The 23,955-nt window shown below is 50.1% G+C and overlaps 1 protein-coding gene across 4 annotated transcripts in view; it reads right to left on the reverse strand.

The window, feature by feature from the left end:
- Nucleotides 1-23,955, reverse strand: part of GFRA1 (GDNF family receptor alpha 1) — a 178,289-nt gene that overhangs the window by 7,423 nt on the left and 146,911 nt on the right. For all 4 annotated transcript variants that reach the window (XM_059661528.1, XM_059661529.1, XM_059661527.1 and 1 more), the window contains 3 exons: nucleotides 21,306-21,415; nucleotides 18,400-18,534; nucleotides 14,420-14,601 (listed from right to left, as the gene is read on the reverse strand). In XM_059661528.1, the coding sequence (XP_059517511.1) occupies nucleotides 14,420-14,601; nucleotides 18,400-18,534; nucleotides 21,306-21,415 (427 nt within the window). The remainder of the gene's footprint in view (nucleotides 1-14,419; nucleotides 14,602-18,399; nucleotides 18,535-21,305; nucleotides 21,416-23,955) is intronic.

Below are 23,955 nucleotides of genomic sequence, written 5' to 3' on the forward strand. Positions count from 1 at the left end.
AGCATCCAAGTTTTTTAAATTTCAAAGCTTCTCTTTTTAAATTGTGGTAAGAACCCTTAACATGAGATCTACCCTCTTAAAACTTTTCTAGTGTACAATCCAGTACTGTACACTTGGCTGCATAAAGGATCTAGGACTTATTCATCTTGCATTACTGAAACAGTACACATGGTGATGAGCAGCTCCTCACTTCCCCTCCCCCAGCACCCAGCAACCAAAATTCTATCCCTTGCTTCCATGAGTTTACCTATTTTAGACACATCGTGTAAGTGGAATCATGCAGTATTTATCCTTCTGTGACTGGCTGATTTCACTTAGCGCAATGTCCTTCAGACTCATTTATTGTCAATTATTGCAGGCCTTCTCCCTTTTTAAGGATGAGTAGTATTCTGTTGTATCAAAATTTTAAGATCTGAATGTGCGATTTACTGGTTTTTGGATACATGAGCAAGGCTGCCCCCTTTAAAAAGTTTTTTAAGGAAAGAGTTTGCTGATTGGAGTTTCCTGGCTTATGTTCTGCATGAGCCACACTTATAAGTCACAGTCTGCTATTTCCAGTCTTAGTTTTTTTTAAAAACAGGAGGGACATTTGTTTGATACCCACAGAGGAATCTCAGTACCTACTCTGCATTCTTCTAATTTTTCACAGTCTTTTATAGTTCTCTTGCTCACACCTAATCCAAAGGCTTATTTTTGTTTTTTTTAAGGAATTGGCCTTTTCCAATATATTCAACTTATTTTTTCTTGAAGCAACTATGCTTTCTTTTGTGCTCTTATTTCAATCATTCATGTAATAATGAATTCAATGATGTGGGGAACATACCAACTACAACAGCACAGAAAGGTTTGCGAACAAATAAATGTTCCTGGCTCTTCCGCGCCTGCCTCTCCACTGGACAGAGCAAGGCACAGAGGCAGGCAGTAGAGAGGCCAGTCATCTGGTCACTGTCTGTCTTGGGCACTTGATGTTTACAGGGGAATGGAGAGGTCGGCTGCTGTGCGGAGCTGGTTACGATGCAATGGGTGGGAAAGACCTTTTAAACTCTAAGTTGTTCTTGAGGATCTCTTAGCTTTTCTGTGCTCCCTGTGCTGGTGGTTCTTGGATTCGGACAGGGGTGGGGGCAAAGGCTTAAGCTAATTTGGCTTGTGATCATTAATATTAAGTAGAACTGGCCTGTGATCTTTTGTGTTTCCCTGGACTTAAAGATGAATGCCCTGAGAGAGAGACAGTCCTGTAAGATTTACCAACAGTCCTCCATTAGCTAAGCAGGCCCTGGGGCTTGCCTGTCAGTCCCATAAAAGGGATGCTGCAGCCCCGCACTTATAATTTAACACTAATGGCAGGATGGCAGGTGGCGTTGTGTGCAGATACCGTCTACAGCAGGGACCTTAACAAGCACTGCAGCAGCCTTCCTCCTCCCCATCACTCCACAGATCACCTGACATCTATTGTACTTTTCTCAAACTTGGGGCAAACTCATGTTGCCCACAACCTCAGGGAACTGTGTTTTCAGTTCACAGTTAACTTGCTTGATTAGTAAAATATTCAGATAAGGAGCAATTATCAGCTGTATTTTAGAAAATTACGCCCAATGAACAGTGTGATTTTCCCCAACAATGCGTGAAAGACGTTTTGGGTTGGCGGGGGGTGGGGTGGGGGGAGTGTCTGTAGAGCAGACACTCAGCCATACGGGCGCACAGGCAACGAGAGGGCCAGCCCTGCAGTGAAACATTTGTTTTCGCAAAATGCGCGTCGGAAATGCAAATGTGCAGGCGCAACGGAAGATTCACTGTGGTCCCCAATGAGAAGTGCACGAAGCCTATCTCATCCCACACGCATCCTCACCACCATCGGACGGTATTTATTAAGCCGCGGTGCTCCCGTGCGCTGACGTGCGGCTGAGGGCGGCCCCGTAATGGCTCCGTGGCTTGTGGCGCTAACTAGGGTTTGATAGAAAACGCCGAGGTCTGGAGACAGAACGGACCCCGAGCTTTTGTTCATGCTGTTTCGGAAGATGGAGCGCTCTTGGTGCCACGGAAAATAAGGTGACAGCAAAACATTTAAAAACTGCTTACAAAATGTGCTTCTGGTAGACAGAGAAAAATATGCTAGAAAATAGAGGAAAAGCAAGTAGGCTGGCAGAGATGATGACGGTGACGATCACTCTTCATAACAGCCTTCGCTGCCAGGGACCCCAGCCACACGGTCCTGAGTGCCCCCCAGGACTGGGAGGACTTTCTGAGGGGAGCACCCCTCCCCTTTGTACAGATGGGGGGCTCTGTACTTGGGCTGGGGCTTGCCCATGTTTGTGCAGCTTGGGGTGGCTGCGCTGAGATCTGAGCCTGGTGTCAACTCTGAAACCCATGTTTAGATCAACCCTCAGAAGGAGTTCCTATTTCCCAGGGATCACTGAGGAGGGTTCCGAGGGGAAGTAACGAGCCCCAGGTCACACAACCAGCTCGGGCAGCCTAGACTCAACCAAGTAGCTGTCAGGGGAGCACGACACTCGGGGTGAGGGTCCCCCCAAGTCTCACCTTGGCCATCAGAGCAACATGGGCAAATGTGACTTCTGCTGGGGGTCAGAGGTTAAGCTAGTCCTGGTGTTTTTGGTGTTTTTCCCAGAGAGCCCAGAGATGAAGCCCTCTTATATCCTACCTGACGTGCCTGCAGCAAATGGGCAGGCAGGGGACAGCCACTCTGGGGAAACCTCCCAGGATGTCCCCTCCTGACCCCATCCCCAGCTTCCTCTCTAGACAGCCTCATCCATGGTGCAACTCCTCTTGGGCCTTCAATAGGAGGGGAGGGAAGCCCTTCACTGAACCTCACCCCCCAGAGGACTGGAGCCTTTGTCCTCCCATCAGTCAGCTCCGTGGCTCAAGTGCAAGGCAGTGCCGATGACTCTGGGAGGCACGGCTGGTTAGAAGTCCTAATGATTGGAGGTCAGTGGGGGATGCAAGAAATTGGATTTATTTATGGTACCTGATCTAAGTGTGCTCAGAGGTATTCTCGTAGGTGACCCAGAACAAGAGAGCATATTTATAGCCAGGATGATACAGACGCCCTATTCCTTTTTATTAAGCATGTTCATTACCCAGAAATCAGGTTAAACAACTGTCCGGCTGCTGAATTACTGCCCCTCCGATGGGCCAGCATGACCACCTGCGGACCACAGGTGCAGATGGCCTACCAGCTCTTCCCAGAATGCACTGAGGGGCCTCCCCTTCTCATCCCCATCCTTAAGTTATTCTCATTTTAAGAGAAAAGTGGTTTTAAAAAAAGATGTCCAGGAGCAGACATCCTAAATGGGTGGTCGTAAAAAATCAGTGCAACTGAAGGCCCGCTTCCACAGGCACACCCCCTACCTGACGCCCAAGTTTATTTCCCAGATGCAGGTGGGGCTAAAGGTCCCCTTAGCACAGGCTTCCTCTGTCTCATGGTCGGCACAGACCAACCAGGAAGATTAAAAAAAAAAAAAGATAAAATAATTACTGTGCTGGAGGCTCTGTTACTGTGCCGAAGAATTTTAATTTGTTTAATTATCACAGCCCTCCTAGGCGGTCCTGCTCATTATTCCCATATTACAGATGATGAATCCAAGATTAAGGAGATTAAACTACTCGTCATCGAGCCCACAGGAAGGTCTGAGTTTATTGTCACAAAAACCCTGAGCCTTCAGTATTATCTACTCTTAAGCACAGCAGCTTCTTTTTCTTTTCCTTTTTTTTTTTTTTTTAAAGAGCAACTTGGAGAACTAACCGAGCCACACTGTTGGCCTTTCGTCCGCATGATCCCTTGTCAAGCTGCGGCATAGCCCGTGCTTCCGTTATATTATCTTACAGTGAGCTTGGTTTTGGAGTGAGAGGAATGATACTGCTGCCTCTACTTTCCACAGGACCCCAGAATCACTAGCTGCTCCCTCTAGCCCTGTTATGACACAGGGTTGTCACGGCTGCAGCAGGTAACAGGTGGAGACAACATCTGGATCCTGCAGCAAATGCCTACCCCCGTGGCTGGCAAGAAGGGAATTCACCTGTGGCATCATCCTTCCTGCGGTGACCGTGACCTGGCAAAAGATATCTACAGCCCTTACGCTGTTCCAACCAACACCACCTTTCAGCTAGAAGTTCTCTGGGGCTGACAGAGAAGGGCGAGGCAACTAGAGAGCCGAGTGGGAGCCAGAGGGAAGGGGGCCCCGTATCATTTCAAGGTGATGCGAGAGGATTTCTAGCCACTGTGGGCAGCTCAGCGCCAGCCTCCCTGCCGCTCACATACCAGGCACCGCTGTTTATGACACAGAGTGGAAATGGGCTGTGAGCCCCGAGCTCCTGGAATGCACCCCCGAGAGGGAGGAGCCCAGCCACCTGGGACTTCCCCTGCCTGTTGCCATTTCTGTGGAACAACACTGGGCCCTTCAAAAACCGCACCGCACCCACGGGTCCCGGGACCGTGTTCCCAAGCCGTGGCCCACGTCCCCATGGTAACCATGTTAGTGCACCTGGTCCAGGGCCTCCTCTGTGATTGCCTTCAGTCGTCTGACAACTTTCCCCTGGAGATTCCCAGAAACACACCAACGTGGAGTATAATCCCAAGGACGGCATGAGATAGTGTCTTCTCCCGGTGCTGTACGCTAACGCTTTTGTTACTCCTCATGACGGTATACGATGATGTTAGAATTTAGGGCTCCCAAGTTTTGCCACTCGCTTCCTAGTACGGCGAAGCAAGCGCGATCTGGAGGCCTTCACAAGGCTTCATTAGAGTTAGGAGCCGGGGCTGACGTGGTAGGAACAAGGGGCCGTCTGTAACATGAAGGACCTTCGCAAGAGACCCAATGTCCGCCCTGCTCCTGCAGATGCGCTTCTGGCCTAACGGGAGTTCACCTCCTGCTTGGCGAATGGGCTTCTTCTAGCTCTAGCGATGAGGGATCAACGAGAAAAGAAGGAGAGAAGAGCTAGCACTGAGAGATGCTGCACAACATGTGCTTCCTTGGGAGGGCTTTGTGGGTGAGAAAAATAGGGGCCATGATCTGCCTTCATTGGAAAGGTGACGTCTGGGTTCGTTCAAATTCTGAGGAAGGCTATTTTTCTAAGTCATTAAGTTGGTATTTAGGAACTTCACTCTTCTTCATTTGAACAATTATTAAACTGTAAAACAGAATGGCACAATTGCTAAAACCGTAATCTGAAATTTTACAGTCAGCCGTAAAAGGCTATATTATTAAACCATACTAAAGACGCTCGAGCCCATTACAACTTTTTAAAATGAATTATAAAAGCCTTTAGTGCTGATAAAATAATCTTCAATTACAGTATTGTGTATTCTAACAATACGCGGAACCGAAGTTGGCTACAATGCAAACGTGCCAATCACGGAGAAATCATTACCTGAATTAAGTTTGCAGCAGCCTGAAATCTGATCGCTCTCCTTCACCCCCAGCATTAGCCCCAAGCCAGAGCAGGACCCCGTGGACTAGGAAAGGCTTGCTGTGCTAATAGCCTGTTATCCCCTTACCTTTGCCCTGAAAGTGAGATTCTGAAAATGACAGGTGTTCAGTTACTGAGGACCTGCCCTTTATGGGCTGAATTAGGTTCCTCCAAAATTCACAGGCGGAAGTCCTAACCCCCCCCACCCCGCCCCAAATGGGACTCTATTTGGAGATGGTGTCTTTAAAGAGGTAGTTAAGCTAAAATGAGGACACTCGGGTGGGCCTGCATCAAGGCGCACTGGTGCCCTTTAGACATGGATTGGCACCGGGCATACTCACATAGAGGAAAGGCCCCGTTGAGGACACAGTGGGGAGGCAGCCATGTGCATGCCAAGGAGGGAAGGCTCAGGAGAAACTAGACCTGTTGACACCTTGATCTTGGATTATCGGTCTCCAGAAAGGCGAGAAAGAAAGCTCTACAGTTAAGCCACCCCATCTGCGGTACTTTGTCCTGTCAACCCCGCAAATGACTACCATGTACGGACCCTGTGCTCTGTGATATGCATGCCTGGAATGAAACCTGGCCCCTAAGATAAAATCCCTGGTTTTTGGTACCAGCCATACCCTGCGAGCTTCCGTTTCCAGTAGGGTTTGAATCCACAACTGGACATGCATTTCAGCTTGCTGGGTTGCGTGGCAGTGTTCACGGAGTAACGCTCAATTCTGAGCGGGCTTGTCGGAGTGATACTCGATTTTGAGCTCCGAATTCAAGTGCTCTCCGGGATGAAGGGCTTTGAAAATGCTCTCTAAGCAGTTATTTCAAAAAGTGTTTTTACAACAGCCTCTTTCCTCCCAGGGCTAACGTGGGTGGACGCGGGGCCGCGGCTTCCTCTGAGCTCATCTGCTGGCACCTGAGCCTGTGAGATTAAGCCCCAGGAGGCCGCTGGCAGCCGCTCCGTGCTGGGAGCAGCCAGGCCCATCACAGAGGGCCCGGGGCTCCTTGGCAGCGGGTCCAGGGCTCTGCTGTGAGGCTTCCAGTGTAGCCCAGAAGCAGGCTGGGTAGGGGTGGGGAGCGGGGGGCCCTGCGGCTTAGCACTGCTGCTGGGGAAGACTCCCCCCGACCCAGCTCATTTCTCCTGGAGTGGGGAAGTCAGCTCCTTCTGAGCAGGAGACCACTATGCAAAGGAAATGCTAGGTGTAGCCGCTCGGAGGACTGAAGCGTGTCGAGGCTTCCTGGCTGGTGGTCACAGTGATGTGCTGGGAGGGAGATGTCCCCGAATTCTAGAGGAGGGAGCACGAGCTCCCACTGGGATCCTCCCAGAGCTCAGCCTATGTCTCTCCATTTGGCTAGTCCTGATCTGTAGCCTTGACAATAAACCTAAAATCAGACGTAGAGTGCCTTCCTGAGGTCTGAGTTGTTGAACCTGAGGGGGTTGTGGGAGTGAACCCCTGAATTTGTAGCTGCTTAGAGTGCGAGGCCTGAGGACCCCTACAATGTGGCTGGCATCTGAAGTCAGGGCAGCCTTGCAGGGGACCGTGTCCTCAACCCGGGGAGTCTGTGCCAACGCCAGGCCTCGCGTCAGAATTGAGCTGTATTGCAGGACGCCAGTTGGTGTCAGAATAGGCATCATTACCTTTCTTTATGCCGGTTTATGAACCAGCCTGGCCCTTCAAGCTGCCAGATGCTCAGCAAGAATGTAGGGACTGCTGTCATCTATGCTGAATGGATAATGTTATCCAGGACAAAAAGGTAAAGTGCTCTGACTGAGGGGATGCAGGGTAGCCACTGAGAGCGCACAGAGAGGCAAAGGCTGCTTTACATTTCTCTCCCCATCCAGCCTCGCTGAGTCTCAGGGCTGCTGCCAAAAACATGGGAATAACAATGGCACTGACCGTGTGTGTGTGTGTGTGTGTGTGTGTATGTATATGCATAGACATCAACATGTATATAATGTATATACATATAACATGTATAATACATATACATATACACATACTAGAGGCCCGGTGCATGAATTCATGCACAGGTGGAGTTCCTACGCCTGGCCAGTGATTGGGGCTGACCGGGCCTGGGGGAGGGACTGCGGGAGGTTGGCCAGTGGCTGGGGAGACTATGGGAGGTTGGCTGGCCATGGGAGGTTGGCTGTGGGAGCACACTGACCACCAGGGGCAGCTCCTGCATTGAGCGTTTGCCCCCTGGTGGTCAGTGCACATCATAGTGACCGGTTGTAATGGTCACTTAGGGTTTTATATATATATCGATGTATATAATGTGCCTAGATCAGTACTGGACTCATGGGAAGTGCTATATGCACATTTGCTTTATTAACACCAGACCATACAAAGCAGAGGTGATGCTGGTTGTCAAAACAAATAGTTCTGGGGTCTGTCATAAGATTAGGTTGCTCATAAGGATTCCCAAAGTGGGGTCTGGGGACCACTGGTGTATATGACATTATTTAGGTGGCATACAAACATCTGCACTGTTTTCAATTTAATCTCTATATCAAGAGCTAGCACACCGATTCACATGTGTTTCACAAACGTTGTTAACAGTATACCTAGTCATTGAGATTGAAGATAAGCATTAAGCCAACAACAGTACTGGTGGAATGCAGGTATGAGCAAGGCTGCAAAATCTGGGACTTTGAGGCTAAGAGGCAGGGCTAGTTCTCAAACCCCATCTTCTCTGCAACGAAGAGCATTTTCTGTTTACAACTATGTCACCTCTTCCCAATGTCAGCACTGGTTAGAGAGACGTGGCAACAGCCCCTGGCAGACAGTCAAGATCTGACTGTACTCAGGCTGGACCCAGATCTGACTATTGTCCCTGCTCCAAGGAGCTGACTGTGAGGACGTAGCTCCTAGGAGAAGCCTTCTGGGCACAGAGAGGTGGATTTGGGGCAGTTCTCTCCCCTCAGACCTGGTCCTTTGTTTATGGCCCTGTGGTTTCCCTTCCTTCTTAGCCTGGTGTCCATCCCACCCTGTTGCCTCCTTCCCTGGGAATTTCTGCAATGGCCAGCAGGATATCACTTGGCTCAAACAGTTCTTACAACTTAAGGAAGCAGAACCTAAGGAGCCCCATTACTTCTCCCTCCATGGCCCCCAGCCCCTGGGAACAGCCCTTCCTTCACAGCCCCAGTGTCCAGAGTTAAAGCTCTAAGGCAGTGGTTCTCAACCTCCCTGATGCCACGACCCTGTAATACAGTTCCTCATGCTGTGGTGACCCCCAACCATAAAATTATTTTCGTTGCTACTTCATAACTGTAATTTTGCTACTGTTTTGAATCGTCATGTAAATATCTGATATGCAGGATGTATTTTCATGGTTACAAATTGAACATAATTAAAGCATAGTGATTAATCACAAAAACAGTATGTAATTATATATGTGTGTTCCGATGGTTTTGGCGACCTCTGTGAAAGGGGTCGCGACCGCAGGTTGAGAACCGCTGGTCTAAGGCATCTCTTCAGTCTCAGTAAGAGTGGCGGCCACTTACCAAGTGCAGGGGGTTGGCCAGTCCTGCTGGGCCCTCTGCATACAGACACTAGTCCTTCTATCCTCACAACAAACCCAAGAGGTGGGTGATGTTTCACAGCACACATTCAGAGAGGGTAAGAAACCTGCCCCAGGTCACACAGCAATAGGAAGTGAGCTGGGATTTTCACTCAGGTCTAACTAACTCTCAAGCTCATAATCTTTCCTGCAAAGCAAATCGTAGGCTGTCGACCACAGGTGACAGAGCACTGAGGAGGTGCCCACAGGCCAGGTCTGCCTGCTGGAAGGGGCAGCGTGAGTACAGGGAGTGAGCGGCCCCATGCCAGGGGCCTGGTCTGGAAATAAGTACTTTCTTCTCCCCTTGCGGCTTCCTGCCCGCCCACCAGCCATCCGAACCCCCGGCACCCTGGCCTTGCGCACAAGCACCTCTTCTCCAGTGGAAGATTAACGGGACGCCAAAGTGCCCCATTGCCCTGCCAGCATAAATTGCAAGGGAAACATTTAGAATATTGATTAAGTGCTTCATGCTGGAAGATTTAAATTTGCCTCCTGTATTTCCAGGATTAGCTGACATAATGGGGTCAGTCTGTTGGCACCAATGATTTACAGAACACCCATTGGCAGCTTTCCTTTTAAAACTCAACACTTCAGATTTCCACATGGTCACAGCCAGTGAAGTCCTGGGTACTTAGCAGGTTTGGATAATCGCCCTCCTGCCACATCCAGACTTTTGGGGTTTGGCCCTGAGAAGAGTTTTGAAATCATTCCTGGGCTGGGCTGGCCCTATCCGGTACGAATGGGCCTTGCCGAGGTCTCCTGAGACACAGCTCTTCCAGGATGCAACGTCTTGTTTCAGATAGAGATTGTTTTCAATGTTCTAAGGCAGTATGCTAATCCTATATAATAAAAAGCTAATATGCAAATTGTCCTCTCAGGAGTTCGACCAACCAGGAGTTTAACTGCTCGCTATGACATGCACTGACCACCAGGGGGTGGCACGGAATGAAGGAAGGCCCCAGCCTGATGGCCGTCCAGGCCTAGGGACCCAACCCGTGTATGAGTTTCGTGCACCAGGTCTCTAGTATTCCATATTCAAATTCAATACTCAAATATTCTATGTAGGAGTCACCTGTGTTAGGTATTAAAGATGGGCAAATCCTGCCTCCCTTTCCACACCTATCAACCCGTAAAGGTGGTGCTGCAGCCTACAAGGGCCCAGCTCATTGCTATAAGCTCCAAACTGTACTCTGGAAAAAGAAGGGCCTGGAGTGAGGCTTTCCCAGGAGCCCAGGGAGGTGTGGCCTCACACTGAAATCCAGTGGATGTTGTAGGTCCTCTGCTGGAGAACGGTGCCCACCCCGTGGCCCACAGAGGGCCATCAGTGACCCAGCTGAGGGACCCCTAGAGCTAGCGTGGCCTGACCACCAAAGCAGATGATGCGATCATTGAGGGGGAAGGGGACAGCTGGCCTCTGCATTGCTGATCTTAGCAGTAAGCATTCTTGCAAAGGCCATCCATTGGGACCCTGCTCACATCTTTTATGACTGAGAAAGCTGCTTTAAAAGTCCCACGAGGACAGGGGCCAGCACTTGAACTTGAGATCTGGTCCTCCACGTCTCATCCACGGATATGTTTTATTTGGCTCCCAACACAAACAAAACAACTGACTTTGAATATGGCCTGCACTGTTTACAGAGCTCACACACTGCCCAGAACTATCCCAGACCCACCCTGCTAGGCCTGAGAGTACGCCCTGCTCTATCAGGCTTTCTCCTCTCAATCACCCTTCCCAGCTCTTTCCAGGAAAGCAGCAGAGGGAGTTAAACTTCTCAGGGGTTCTAAGCCCTAGTCCCAAGCCTGTATTACCTAGTCTCTATAACCGTATTTGACCATGGAAATCGGGGGCCCACAAATGCCACTTTGAGTGGTCTTCACCTTATGCCACCGGAGATAAACAGTGTAGTGATGCCAAAGAGAGATCTTTCCAATACTTGCATCTCCCCCGAATATCTACTTCATATAAATGACAAGCACAATCCACTTGGCTTGCGTATCCTGAGCTTTTTCCAGCTACCAGACCACTCAAGCGTGCAGAAGATGAAATAATTGGTAGGCTTTTAAATATTGCCTTGTTTCTCATGTGACCATTTTGTACAGAGTCAAAGGGATGTGCCAACAATAGCATAGCCTGTGTCACGCCTGTTACTAATACGACTGCCAATGAATCCCGACACGGGAGTGTGGTGGGTTACCCAAAACCTGGTCAATTAGCACCTCAGGGAGCCGGCCCTTGGACATTTCCATGACATTTCATACGAATCAATCAACTTTCCTTTTGTAAAGCAGAGCCTTTCATAGCAACCACAGATGAGTCTGGGTGCACCGCACGCACCCCAGGCCACCGTTTCCCCAAACAGAACTGGGTTTGGTGTGTTGATAATTACCCTTCGAAGCTGACTTTTTGAAAATGTTTATTCTACTGCTTCCCTTCCAAGGGGGAAATCTATCTCAAATGTTAAGACAGAAACTCAAGTCCCCGAGAGTTTTCTCGTATTATTGTACATTATAAAATATTACAAGAGGGTGCTTCTCGGGGGAGGTGAACTTTAGAGCTGCCAGACATAGCTGACTTTCTCCAAATCTGTTACCAATGGGTCCCAAGCGGGTTCTATTCTGAGTAATGACATATGCGGCGGGCAAACGCCCATCGAAGATATTTCTGGGCCCCTCAGGCAAATGGTGATTTACCTGGAGACGGCCAGGCAGGCGAAGGAAGGACAGACGGGGAGAACACATCTCGTGGAGGCCCTGTGTCAGAGCAGGTGTCCCGACTCAGCGCCAGGGACCTCATTTTCATGGGCTGAGACCCATCTCTCATCACTTGCTCATCCCCTGATCAAAGCCCTGGCCTCCAGCGGTTCTTTCCACCATTCTTAATCTAAGTCATCCTGAAGAGATGACCAAGCTGCACTAAGTTTTGCTGGCAAACTCTCAGGGCTTCCCCAGCACCCTGTCTCCTGGAACAGTGGCGGGAGGAAACCAGCCCAAGGATGAGCTTTGTGTTGTCCTGTCACGTGCATCACCGTCTTCAGGAAGAACTAGGCATACGGCTCTCTCAAAACCAGCTTCTTCCTGCTCGTCTTTTCTGCACCCCCCGCCCCTCTAGATTTCTTGAGTTATCATTGAGAAATAAGAATTGTATACAGGCAAGGCATACAATGGGATGCTTCTATATACGCATACAATGTGAAAGGTTTACCACAATCAAGTTAACCATTTGGGGGGTTGTGAGAACAAAGATCTACCCTCTTAGAGCAAATCTCAAGCACAGAATACAGTATGCGATAACTGTGGTCACCACGCTGTCCATTAGACCCTCAGAACTTACTCATCCTGCGTAGCTGGAACTTTGTACCCTTTGTCCCGCATCCTCCACTTCCCCCTCCCCACCCCTTTGTAACCACCGTTCTGCTCCCTGCTTCTCAGGACACTCCTTTTTCAGATTCCGCATGGACCTGGCAGACATGATGCGGAGTGAAGTAAGCCAGACACAGAAAGACAAATGCTGCATGACCTCCTTTTCTAGTTTTCACTTCCTCCTCTCTGTCCATTCCTAATTCAGAGGAACCCAGGTTGTCCAAGGCCATGGAATAAGGCCAACGTCTGTGACCTGGGAGCAAGGCCGAGGCACAGTGGCTTCGGATCCAAAAATCCCAGCCCTGCCAGGGCACTGCTGTGTGAGCTTGGGTGGATCGCCAGCCTCTCCCTGCCTCAGTGGCCTTGTCTGTCAAAGGGACGAATGTCTATCTCACCTGACTCACGGGCTGGTACGGAATAAAGGGCACAAAGCAGGTGAAATGTTTTGAAAAAGCTAAACACACTCTACGCCTATGAGCGCTAACACGCCAGTTTTCCCTGGCATAGCACCCCACCCCATGCACACACAACACGGGCATCTGTTTACTGTTGTAAAGGACCCAAGTAGCCAGTGATATAGGAGTGGCACTGCCTGGGACATTTCTAAAGCACCATTCTGGAGCGTTCTCTGTGCCCCAAGCACTGATGCATGACCTCGTTTAATCCTCACAACTCTAGCAGCGAGGCCAGCCCCTGGACTCCCAGATGAGGAAGCTGAGGCTAGGAGAGGCCCTGATGCTGGGGAGCACTCCGGCCAGACTGACCCTTAGGGGGAGTGAGGGGAGAGAAGGGACAATGTGCTCCAGCAATGAGTGTGAAGTATGACAAGTGTGACAGTGTGGTGCTTGGCAAATGCCCCCTTCTGCACAGGGCAGGAGGCAGAAGTCACCACACAGTCAGCACTACCCCAAATACAGGGAGAGCCCTGAGAAGAAGGCGAGGCTCCTGAGCCCCCAGCGCGGGGTCTGTGACCCACCAGCTCCACAGGCTCCAGCGAAAGTGGTACCTCGCTGAGCCCGTGTCCTCGAATGAAAGAACCAGCCTGGCAGGACCACAGTAATAGCATCTCCCCCGCAGCCGCAGGAGCGTAACATGCAAAGAGGGAAAGCGCGTGAAAATACTGTGTGAGCACATGAGTATGTACCATCCTACAAACAGCTGACTGCTCTTTGCTGTGGGAAATCAATGGAAGGGCAGAATAAACACCCTGCTGTGACGAAAGTCAAGAAGCCACTGTGAGTGTGGTGTGGCTCTGCCCTGGAAGGTCGGGATTAACCCCAGGGAGGCCTCTGGGCGGTTCCCGCTGGACTGTCCTCGCAGGGCAGCTGCTCACAGATCCTCTCACTGCGCAAGATGGACAAGCCCCAGGGGGCTCCACGTGTGAGCTAACGCTTCACTGGTAGCTCTGCCTCTGGTTCCCCTTTAGAGACAATTGTATTTTCAAATACATTTTTGTTGATTTCAGAGAGGAAAGGAGAGGGGGAGACAGAGAGAAACATCAATGATGAGAGAGGATCAGTGATCGACTGCCTCCTGCACACCCCACACTGGGGATCAAGCCCACAACCCGGGCATGTGCCCTGTCTGGGAACTGAACCGTGACCTCCTGGTTTATAGGTCGACGCTCAACCACTGAGCCACGCCGGCTGGGCTAGACACAGTTTTAAATCATTCCGATTAAGCAGCGGTGTTGGGGACAAAACTAAAAGCTCCTTTCTTTTCAATATGCCACTGTTTTGTAGAAAACACGGAATAAGCTTAATACATATGCACACAGCCAATCTAGCTGGACCCCACGAATGAAAACCTTCAGGACCCAGATGCCCAGCCCTCACACCATATTCCAGGCGAGGACACCAGGGCAGATACATACGCAGGAGCCTTGACCAAAGCCACACCCCCTATGAATGGCAAAGTCCAGCTTTCTCTCCACTCTGTGGCACTTCCCATGTATCTCCACGTATCACGGTTAAGATGCACTTTTAAGATTCCAACCTGGGCATCGTTTGCCGCCTGGCTGTGAAGAGAATTAGCCTGGGTGGCGCCAGCCGAGAGCTCCGACAGCCAGCCCCGCGCTTACCTGTAAATTTGCACACGGCGGTAACACGTGGGTGGGGATCTCATTCTCGGACCCCGCTGGCCCCAGGGGCTGGTTCTTGACCCGGAAGGCTGTGGTGGTCGTGGCAGTGGTGGTCTGAACTGGAAGGGCTGGCTGCCACACTGTGACATCAGAGCCGTTGCCAAAAGCCTGGATTGCATTTTCTGCAGTAAAACAGGAGGAAATCCAATTTCAGAGTCAAGCAGCAAATGTACCAGACAAGCTACATAAAGCCAGACAGGCCGCCTAGAAATTCTGAGTGGAGCACTGGACTTCCCTGAACAAAACCCACCCAACTGTCTAGCCTACGTGTGTTGAGAGCCAGCCACTGGGTCAGAGGTTCAAAAATCAATTCGTTCATTCAACACTGAGCCGGACACTTGGATGCTCCAACTGCAACCCACACCTATGCTGTTCTGATCGATGCACCAGGTCCTTTGCCCTGAAATACTCATTGGTTAAGCCCTTTGAAATCCAGCCTTGGACCTGTTATTTTGGGATCCCAACCACTGTCCCATCTTCCAAGAAAACCTTTGTGCTCTGTCAAAATCCTGTACCAAAAGCAAACTCATTAGTTTTGTTTTTTTTTAAGTATAACATCCTTAACTATGGGACTGAGAAGACTCGGTGGCAATGATATTCATTTGTTAGGCAGTGAAATCGAAGAGCAAAAATATGTGATTCCCCAGCACAGAGTACCTACTATGAGACTGGCAATGCTCACAGCACAAATGCAGCCAGTTTCTGTAGAAGAAAAATCTCCCCGAACCTCAGCAATAATCTAATGAAAATTTAACTGAGATTATTGTTTTCCCTTTCTGCTCCCAGTCTTCTAAACAAAATCAGCATAATTAGGTAGAAGCAGCCATGCTTAAATGAAAAGTTGAAAATGTAAAACTTTAAAAGCTTATTACAAGTTCATGGGATTAGATTGTTTTCATGGCCAGAGTATTTTGGTTGTATTGTTCCCCTCCCCCTCAAATGAATAAGAAACAGTTTAATCAGGTCTTCGGGGATTTGGCCTGGATTTAGAAATTTTTTTACTTCATATTCATTGTATAAGAAATCAAACTCTTCCACTTGGGACCTGAATGTGCAAATTGTTACTATCTGACTCTTAGCTGGCATTTTTCGATATACAAGACAGAATAATTTAAGCCTAATGTTCCTTTTAGAAGTGACATTTTGTTCTAAAATTGTTATCCTTTAAGTTCAGAAAATTGGAAACCTGTTTTCTACAACTTTACATTTTCAAGGCTGTAGGAAACAGCTTCAAATTAATATAAATGCCTTTTCTGCTTCTGGCCATGTTATACAGCCCAACGAGGGGGTGGAATGTAGAGAAAGGTATATGGGGGACTGGTTTCCTTGAATGACCCAGAGCATCAATAACAAAAGAACAGCAAAACATTCCTTTTTCTTCTTAAGACATGCAGATTCAAGAGACCCTTTGCCACTCATTGAAACTACCTGTGCTTTTCAGTGAGTTTGCCCTGGCACTTGGGGAGGTTGTTTGTCCACTTGCCCATTCATTCATTCATTCATTCATTCAAATGTCAACGGAACATCTACAAAGTGCCAGGCACCAGGGATGCTGCAAAGATCAATGACAGCAATGAAAGACAAAAGTCCCTGCCCTCCTGGAGGTCACATTCTGCTTGGAAGGAAACAAGGAGAATATATAATACGTTAGACGGTGAGAAATGCTTGGAGAAAAAGGAAGCAGGTGGGGTGCAGGACGCCCTGGGTGGGAATGGGGAGGTGCAGTTTAGATGAAGTGGTCCAGGGAGGGGAAGGTGGCGTCAAAAGACAGACTTGAGTGACAGTAACAGTCACCTTCACCTTCAGCTCATTCTTTCATCTCTCTTTCCCCAACATCTGCCATGCACTTTGATGTAAAATTAACTGTTTCCCCCACAATAACCAGAAGTAAACAATAGGTCGGAGTGGTGTTCATGACAGGGGAGTCTGGGGAAGAGTTGGTTAATCTGAAGAGAGTAGAACTGGGTTATTGCATCTGGGTTGCCATGCACAAGTTCCAGTTCCTTCTACTCGAGGGCCTTGGCAGAGACTGAATCCACAGCCCTGTGCCTTTGGTAGGCTGTGCCCCTTCTAAACAAAGTATAAATGGAATGAGTATGAAAAATTCTGGCTGGCCTTGGTCCCTGTTGAAGACCAAATGCACTTATTTTTATTGCAAAGTCATTAGCAATAAGATACCGGACTATTCTCCCCTTCACCAAAATATTATGATGCAGGGACAACTTGAGTTTCTCTGTGAAACGTCAAGACCAAACAAGAGGTCCATAGTATGCCCAGTGTCTCAGCAAATGACTCCACACTTGAGACTAGTTTTGTGGGTTTGAATTTCACTTAAGTTTTCAAAGCTTGTTTTTATTCTAATGATATGGTCACAGCCACATGACTAAAAATCCTCATCATTTAGATTTGTCTTTTCTCGAAACAATGAGGAGATTGGGAAAGCAATACTTGGAAGCCTTTCCAATGTGCACATGGCAAGCGGTTAGCTAAGGCTCTAGAAAGCAGTCACCGTCCAGCAGCGCCTCCTGGAGAAATTGTCCCTTGAGGACAGGGCTCTCAGAGGGACTGCTGGGCCTTAATTCCTAAAAACTTGGTCCACACCTGCCACCAGGAATCATAGCTGGTCCCTGACGTTCAGGTATATGTTCTTGTCCAATGGGCCCTTCAATAGCTGGCACGACACTAACTCCTTAGGGGCGGGGGGCTGCAGAAGCAGGAACTCTGGTTTTGCATCCTATCTTTGGCATGGATGGTCTACGTCAGTGGTTCTCAACCTTCCTAATGCCGCGACCCTTTAATACAGTTCCTCATGTTGTGGTGACCCCCAACCATAAAATTATTTTCGTTGCTACTTCATAACTGTAATGTTGCTACTGTTATGAATCGTCATGTAAATATCTGATATGCAGGATGTATTTTCATTGTTACAAATTGAACAACATGTAATTATATATGTGTTTTCCGATGGTCTTAGACGACCCCTGTGAAAGGGTCATTCAACCCCCAAAGGGGTCGCGACCCACAGGTTGAGAACCACTGGTCTACGTGAAGACCAGCCATTTATTCAACTGTGAAGTAGAGATTATAATACCTCTTGTGCAGATTAGGGCAAGTGAGATAATGCATATATGGTATTAGACTCCCTAGAGAGTAAGCTGAAGGCACCCAGTAAAAGCACAGTGGCCGCCACAACATGTGGGTGAGGTACTCAAGCACCTCCGTGGAGTTGTCACCTGGAACACACACACCTCAGTGGCTAGAAGGGAGACCTGGCACAGTGCTTTAGAAGTTCGTCTGATGAATGGTGTTCACCGTACATTCCTCTCCATCTCTCTCTCCCTTCGGGAAATGTTTCCCATTTGCCTAGAGGTTCCTCCACCCCCTCCCCCCTCACCAAGTGCTCATCTCCACCTCCCGAGATAACCAACCTCCCGGCTGCACAGCCAGCTTCTCTCACTCAGGAATTGCTGCTTCTCCTCTGAGCCAACGTGAAACATCATGGGGGCTATTGATGTTGACATTCTAATCTTTCTCTGAGAGCCCTTAGGGGCCTACCCCACCTAATCTGTCTGAGCATCTCACATTGTATATTACACTCGGGTTTTAAGAACATTTGGAACAGATGTTGTGCTGGTTGCCAAGATCAAACTTTGATCTGTGGGTAGAAGGGTTCCTTCCCACACAGTGGACCCTCAGTTAATAGAATCTCTTGTTCTCTCGAGTTTTTGGAGTCTGTCTTGGCAGCACCCAGCTGATCATTTGCTGTGTTCCCTGCTGCATTAGGCAGTGTGGCCAATGGCTGTGCCGAGAGAGAGAGAGGGAGAGAGAGAGAGAGAGAGAACGGACACAAGAAACACGGAAGTAGGGCTTGAACTCAAGAGAGGAAAACGTGTTTGTTTCCTATTTTTAAAATGACTTACTAAGACACGTATTGTCCTTGAAGAAATTCAGAAACTTCAAGCACTCTTCCAGGTCGTTGCCGCTGTTGCTGCAGTCACACCACGGGGCCACGCTGAGGCTGCTGGAGTCTATGTAGTTGGGGGTCATGACTGTACCTAAAGGAGTAGAAACCAGGTGTTTTATTCTTGCCTGACGATAAGGACTTTTCTACAGCCTGAAAAGAAACAAATGCTCTCTCAGGGCGGATGCACCGTGGATAATTGCAAACCCTGTGTTGGCAGAGTGGGAAATTATGTTAAGCAGTGCATTTTCCCGGCAATTTATCTCGAGCACATAAAATAATTTACACATTTACTTAAAAAATTATAACGGAACTCCTTGAGCTGCATTTAGGGCGGTTTTTCTTTTTTTTTTCCTGCACAAATGGTATGGATGTCTTGGAGTAGGAGAGAATTAACTTTGAATGCCTGAGTTGCCAAATCCCTTGCATTTTCTTGAGAATGTCATTAATCTTCATAAACAGATAGAACTGGTTTTACGTATCTTAAAAATCCTTTTAGGACGTTGAATCTACTTCCCTCGGCAGCAAATGGCTTCTTCCGAGAAACAAAAGAAGCTTCGAAGCGATCGTTACGGATCACCCCACATCCTGAATGTACTGTGTGAGGAGGCCACTGCTCACCAGACGCCCTCGCACTGAAATAAAGTCTTCCAAGCTGTGGAGGAACTGGAAGCCAACAGTGGAGACTCCCTAAGCTGATGGCTCCTAGAGCATTGTCTCACCAGCCCTCAAAAGCCCCAGAAGAAATACTGGGTGGTCTCTCTTGCCCACATCTTCCTGTGCTCGTGGTGTTTCTGGTGAGTTCTGTACTGGCACAAATAAACAGTGCACTTCTCCCTAATACAACCCGAATGCCTTCTCCTGGGTGGCCCACACCAGGCGATGCCAACTCATGCCAAGAAGCCCTCTGTTTTTATACATTTTGTGGAAATAAGTAGTCAGTGGTCCACAGGATATAGTTGGTTCACAAACAGAAAATTTTTTTTTTTCTTTGTAAGCTCTTCTGGGTCCAGAGTACATCTTCTTTGCCGTACATTCCTTATTGACCTGAACTAAGTGATGTGCCATTATATCTTGAGATGAGACCTTCGACCCACAACAGAGAGGGAGCTCTGTTGGTGAGAAAGCAACTGAGCAAAGAGGTTGACATGTACCTACTAAGCGCGCCTGGCACCACGGTGGGTCCCTGACATGTGGAAAAGTCGGAGCCAGCTTTGTCCTCAACGAAGTTAGAACGCAATAACCAGTGTGGAAAGAGGGATCCGGGCCCAACGGAGAAATAGGTTTTGGTCTGTAGAATGCACTGCCTCGACCGATTATTCCCTCAAGAGAAGAGGATTTCATCATCCTCAGGCATGTAACAGCTTGCCTAGCCATTCAAGGCGGAGTTCATGAGCGTGTGTACCTGGAGGGATGGGCCTGAGGTGTTAATAGCAATTACACCTGGGAGTGGACTTGTAGCTCCTTAGAACTGTCTCCTTTGGGCTTCTCTGTTTGCTCGTTTCTTTACTTTGTACAATGAGCATGCCTTAATTACTTCTGTTACTCCTTAAACCTAGAATGCCGTAGTTGAGAAGGAATCCCTTCTAGGGACTAACTTAACAAAAGAAGAGAGCAAATGCCAATTTGGAACACTGACTTAAGGAAATGATACACATTGGACATATCCATAAACACGGTCAACAACCCAACAGCACAGGTATCCTTTCAAAAGAAGTGGGGCCCTAGCCAGTTTGGCTCAGTGGATAGAGCGTCAGCCTGCAGACTGAAGGGTCCTGGGTCCCGGGTTCGATTCCAGTCAAGAGCACAGGCCCAGGTTGCTGGCTCGATCCCCAGTTGGGGGCATGCAGGAGGGGACATGTGTGCAGACACCTGTAATACCCCTGTGTAAGTCCCTCTGTTGATTTTCCCATGGCTCTTGCTGAGGACACGCTGGTGACAGAATTTGGTCTGTGCTGTTGTGTTGGGGGCGGGGGGGCGGGGGGAGCAAGAGGAGTTCCTTCTGCCTGGTGATGTGTGCGATCCTGGCAGGAACACACACCCTGGCTGAGCCATCGCGCCTCTGACAGCCGCGATCTCCCTCCCCTCCCAGCCTGCACAGTGTGTTCCTTCCCAAATGTCAATCATGCAGCAGCCCTGTCACCCAGGCTCCCCAGGCCCTGGTCCCTGGAGCAGCCGCCTGCCCTCCTGCCTGCCACACCCACCCAGGGGCACATCTGCCTCCCTCTGGCTCTCTGCCAACCCACCAGTGCCCGTTCAATCGCACTGGTCTCCTAGGCGCCCAGCACCGGGTCTGCTCGCGCCTCAGGTCTTGAAAGACAGAAAAGACTGTTCCTGCTGCTGAGTCTATTCGTGGGAAAACACGGAGGCGAAGTCGCCCCCTGCACTCCAGGGGCCGCATCCGCGAGGCTATGAATGGTGATCAGGACCCCAGCACTCAGGGGCTTTCTCTCCAAAGGGCCATTTCTGGGAAACAGCCTTTGGATTTCCCCAGAATGAACGACTTCCAAATTCCCTTTCTCCAAAGTCTCCTGATTCAGTTTCCTTGGCTTGACGCGCTCTCCTCTTCCCTAAGCAGGCCTTTTCGTACTTTGGTTCCACATGGTCGCTTCTCCTACTGCGCTGCTGTCTGCCTGCTCTTTAACAATCCTGCTCCCTGCCTTTGCCTTTGCGAATCCATTAGCCTCCTTTTTGCCTTTTTTTTTTTTTTTTTACAGGTGAGTCCTAGAGGTCTGACATCAAAACCCCAGCACAGAGGGACACTGGGAGATTGTGGCTCTCACAGGCCATGGCGGCTACAGCGGGAAGGGTCCCTGCGTATTTGTAAACCAGCCTTTCCTCCCATCTTGCTCCTCCCAGTCTTACCAATGAGCCCGGAGTAGGCGAGGAGGCAGTCGGCGTAGTTTTCCTTCAGGCAGCTGCTGGCAGACCTGGACTCCGGCTGGCAGTTGGTGAAAAAATCCGCCAGGCGAGATCTGGGTTAGGAAGAGAGGGGGGAGGGTGCTTTAAAATAGCCTGAGCCTCGCCCGGCCTGCATGACCCAGTGGTTGAGCATCAACCTATGAACCAGGAGGTCAGGGTTCGATTCCCGGTCAGGGCACAGGCCCGGGTTTCAGGTTCATTCCCCAGTGTGGGGCGTGCAGGAAGCAGCTGATCTATGATGCTCTCTCATCACTGATGTTTCTATCTCTCTCTCCCTTCCTCTCTGAAATCAATAATCATATATTTTTAAAATAATATCCCGAGTCTCTGGACAGACATAACTTTGCTCGATTCCTTTGTGGTTACGCGTTTTCCACCCCGCCCCCCCCCCCCCCCAAAAAATACAGAAAACGCGAAGTCTGAGAATGAAAGCAACCTCTCCCGTACATCCCCCTCCTCTCCATCCGCCCCTGCCCTCGCCCACCTGGGCGGCGGCAGCGGCTTATCTGCGGGAAGTCTTGGGGGCCCACAACTGGAGAAACTAAGCTGCATTGCAGTTTCCATTCAATATTTATTTCTAACTTGACTCATTTGCATCTTGAGGAAATCTGCTTCCCTACAGCCTCACCGGAGATCCACGCTGGAAAAATATTTACTTTACACAGAACCCTGTCCCTGGCATCAAAATAGGTTCCTGCAGCCCATCTGTTCCCGAAATTCCTACTGGCGTTAAAACTCCTCGTATCTGTCCTGTAAGTCATCACTCACCCACCAGCCCAGGGGGTGGGGTGTGGGGGGGGGACAGGGATTCTTCCAGCCAAGTGGCCATGGGGAGAGCTTGCCTTCCTGCACCTGAAGGGACAGGCCCTGGTTTCACTCTCTCTCCCTGGGGGTGATGCGTCTGCTGGAGGTGCAAGTGGTGCCGGGGTGGAAGGGGGCGGGGGTCTACTGATCAAAATGCAGCATGTCTGCAATCTGGGGACTCCCTGGGGGCCAGCCAGGCCCCCACCCCCACCCCCAGATGCGCTGGGTGCTGGTGAAGTCGCAGAGACCCAGCGTGGAGAGGGGCCGCAGACACTCTGGTCTGGGGGAGGAGAAGGGGGCGGAGAGGCCTCTTGGTGACCAACTGGCTGATTTTCAGTCTGAAGAGGATATTGTTGGAGAAGTCCTGCCTGAGCTGGGCCTTCTGAGGTCATCTCAGCAGACAGCAGCTCTGCATCCATGTGCAGAACACAATGGGCCGCCAGAGAACTGAAATTCTCCGGCGATTACGGCCGACAATGAACGGTTGTCTCCGCTTGCTTCTCCTTCGCTCCCCCCGCGTGGGCAGCCCACACACCCAGTGCTGTTTTCACTTCTTTCCACCCAAGCAACTGTGTTTACTTAGCATCTTGTACGAGCAGACCGAGCAAGGTAGGATGTGGGATGATCACCAAGGTCTGTCCTAGGCCGGCAGGAAGCACATCTGTGTCCCTTTATCACAGGCGGGCTTTAAGGAGCAGGGGATCGAAAGGTTCCCAGCACACGGCAGAGGCTGCGCAGTGTTCCTGGGAGACTGGCCGCTCCTCGGACCCTTGTAAACAAGGTGTGTCTGTTCCCCCCTCCCACCCACCTGTGCCGATCTGTGCACTCCCGTATGTTGTGGGCCTGGTTCCATCGCTGTGGATCCCCCGGGGCAGGTGCTGGAGCTTTGCACGGCACCTGACCCTCTCTGCGGGGCCCGTTATGTGGCTTCCCAGCAGGGCCACGTGCTAACGCTAAGTGACTCGACAAAACCCTCCATCTGAGACTCAGGCCCGCAGGTGGGCGCGCCTGGCGCTCTCCCCGCAGCCTGAGCCTCGCTGGCGTGTTCTGCCTCTAATTGAACACGCTGGAGCGCACAGACCCTGGCCGTTTCCTGGAGCCCGGCTAAAGGATTTATTTTTTTGGAGGAAATCCCCGGAGGTGGCCCAGGCTCACCCCGCTGGCTCCAACGGCATCCAGCTTGGACGGAGTGTTAATTCAGAAGTATTTTCCTGGTCATGAAAGTTAATGATCTCGCCGTCCCGGGCTTCTAACTTTGCAAAAGCCAACTGCGGGGCAGGCAGCTCCGGCTCCCGCTGTGCACACCACCGGATCGATCGGCTCTCTGACCTGGCAGCCCTGCGCTCCCCGCCCCCCACCTCCAGACGGATGAAAGGTCGCTCTGTCTACGTGTCTCCCGCTTCTCGTGGTCTCTCGAGGAGACTATTATTAACCGAACGGCCCCGCGATGTGGATGACTGTCCCTCAGCGCGAGGCGACTGCCACCAGACTCATTTTGCTTAACAACCTCAGAATTGACTCACAATTGGACTCTGGAACGAAAGGCTAATTGAGTCAGTCTGCCGCACCGGGCACAATCCCGATCCAGAGGATAAAACTGTATGTACTGCTCCGAGCAGAACGCTGGGCAGCCTGGTGTTGGCGAGAAGATCAGCAGCACCGATCCTGGCCCTCGGACAAGCACAGCCAGCAGAGGGGGTGGGAGTTTCAAGGTAACGGTGAACGCAGGCAGCTTCGCTAAAACACTGCCATTCCCACGGTCCCCTCACAATTGGACCCGGCTGCCCGG

The sequence above is a fragment of the Myotis daubentonii genome, chromosome 13 (genome assembly GCF_963259705.1).
Source record: "Myotis daubentonii chromosome 13, mMyoDau2.1, whole genome shotgun sequence".
NCBI lineage: Eukaryota > Metazoa > Chordata > Mammalia > Chiroptera > Vespertilionidae > Myotis > Myotis daubentonii.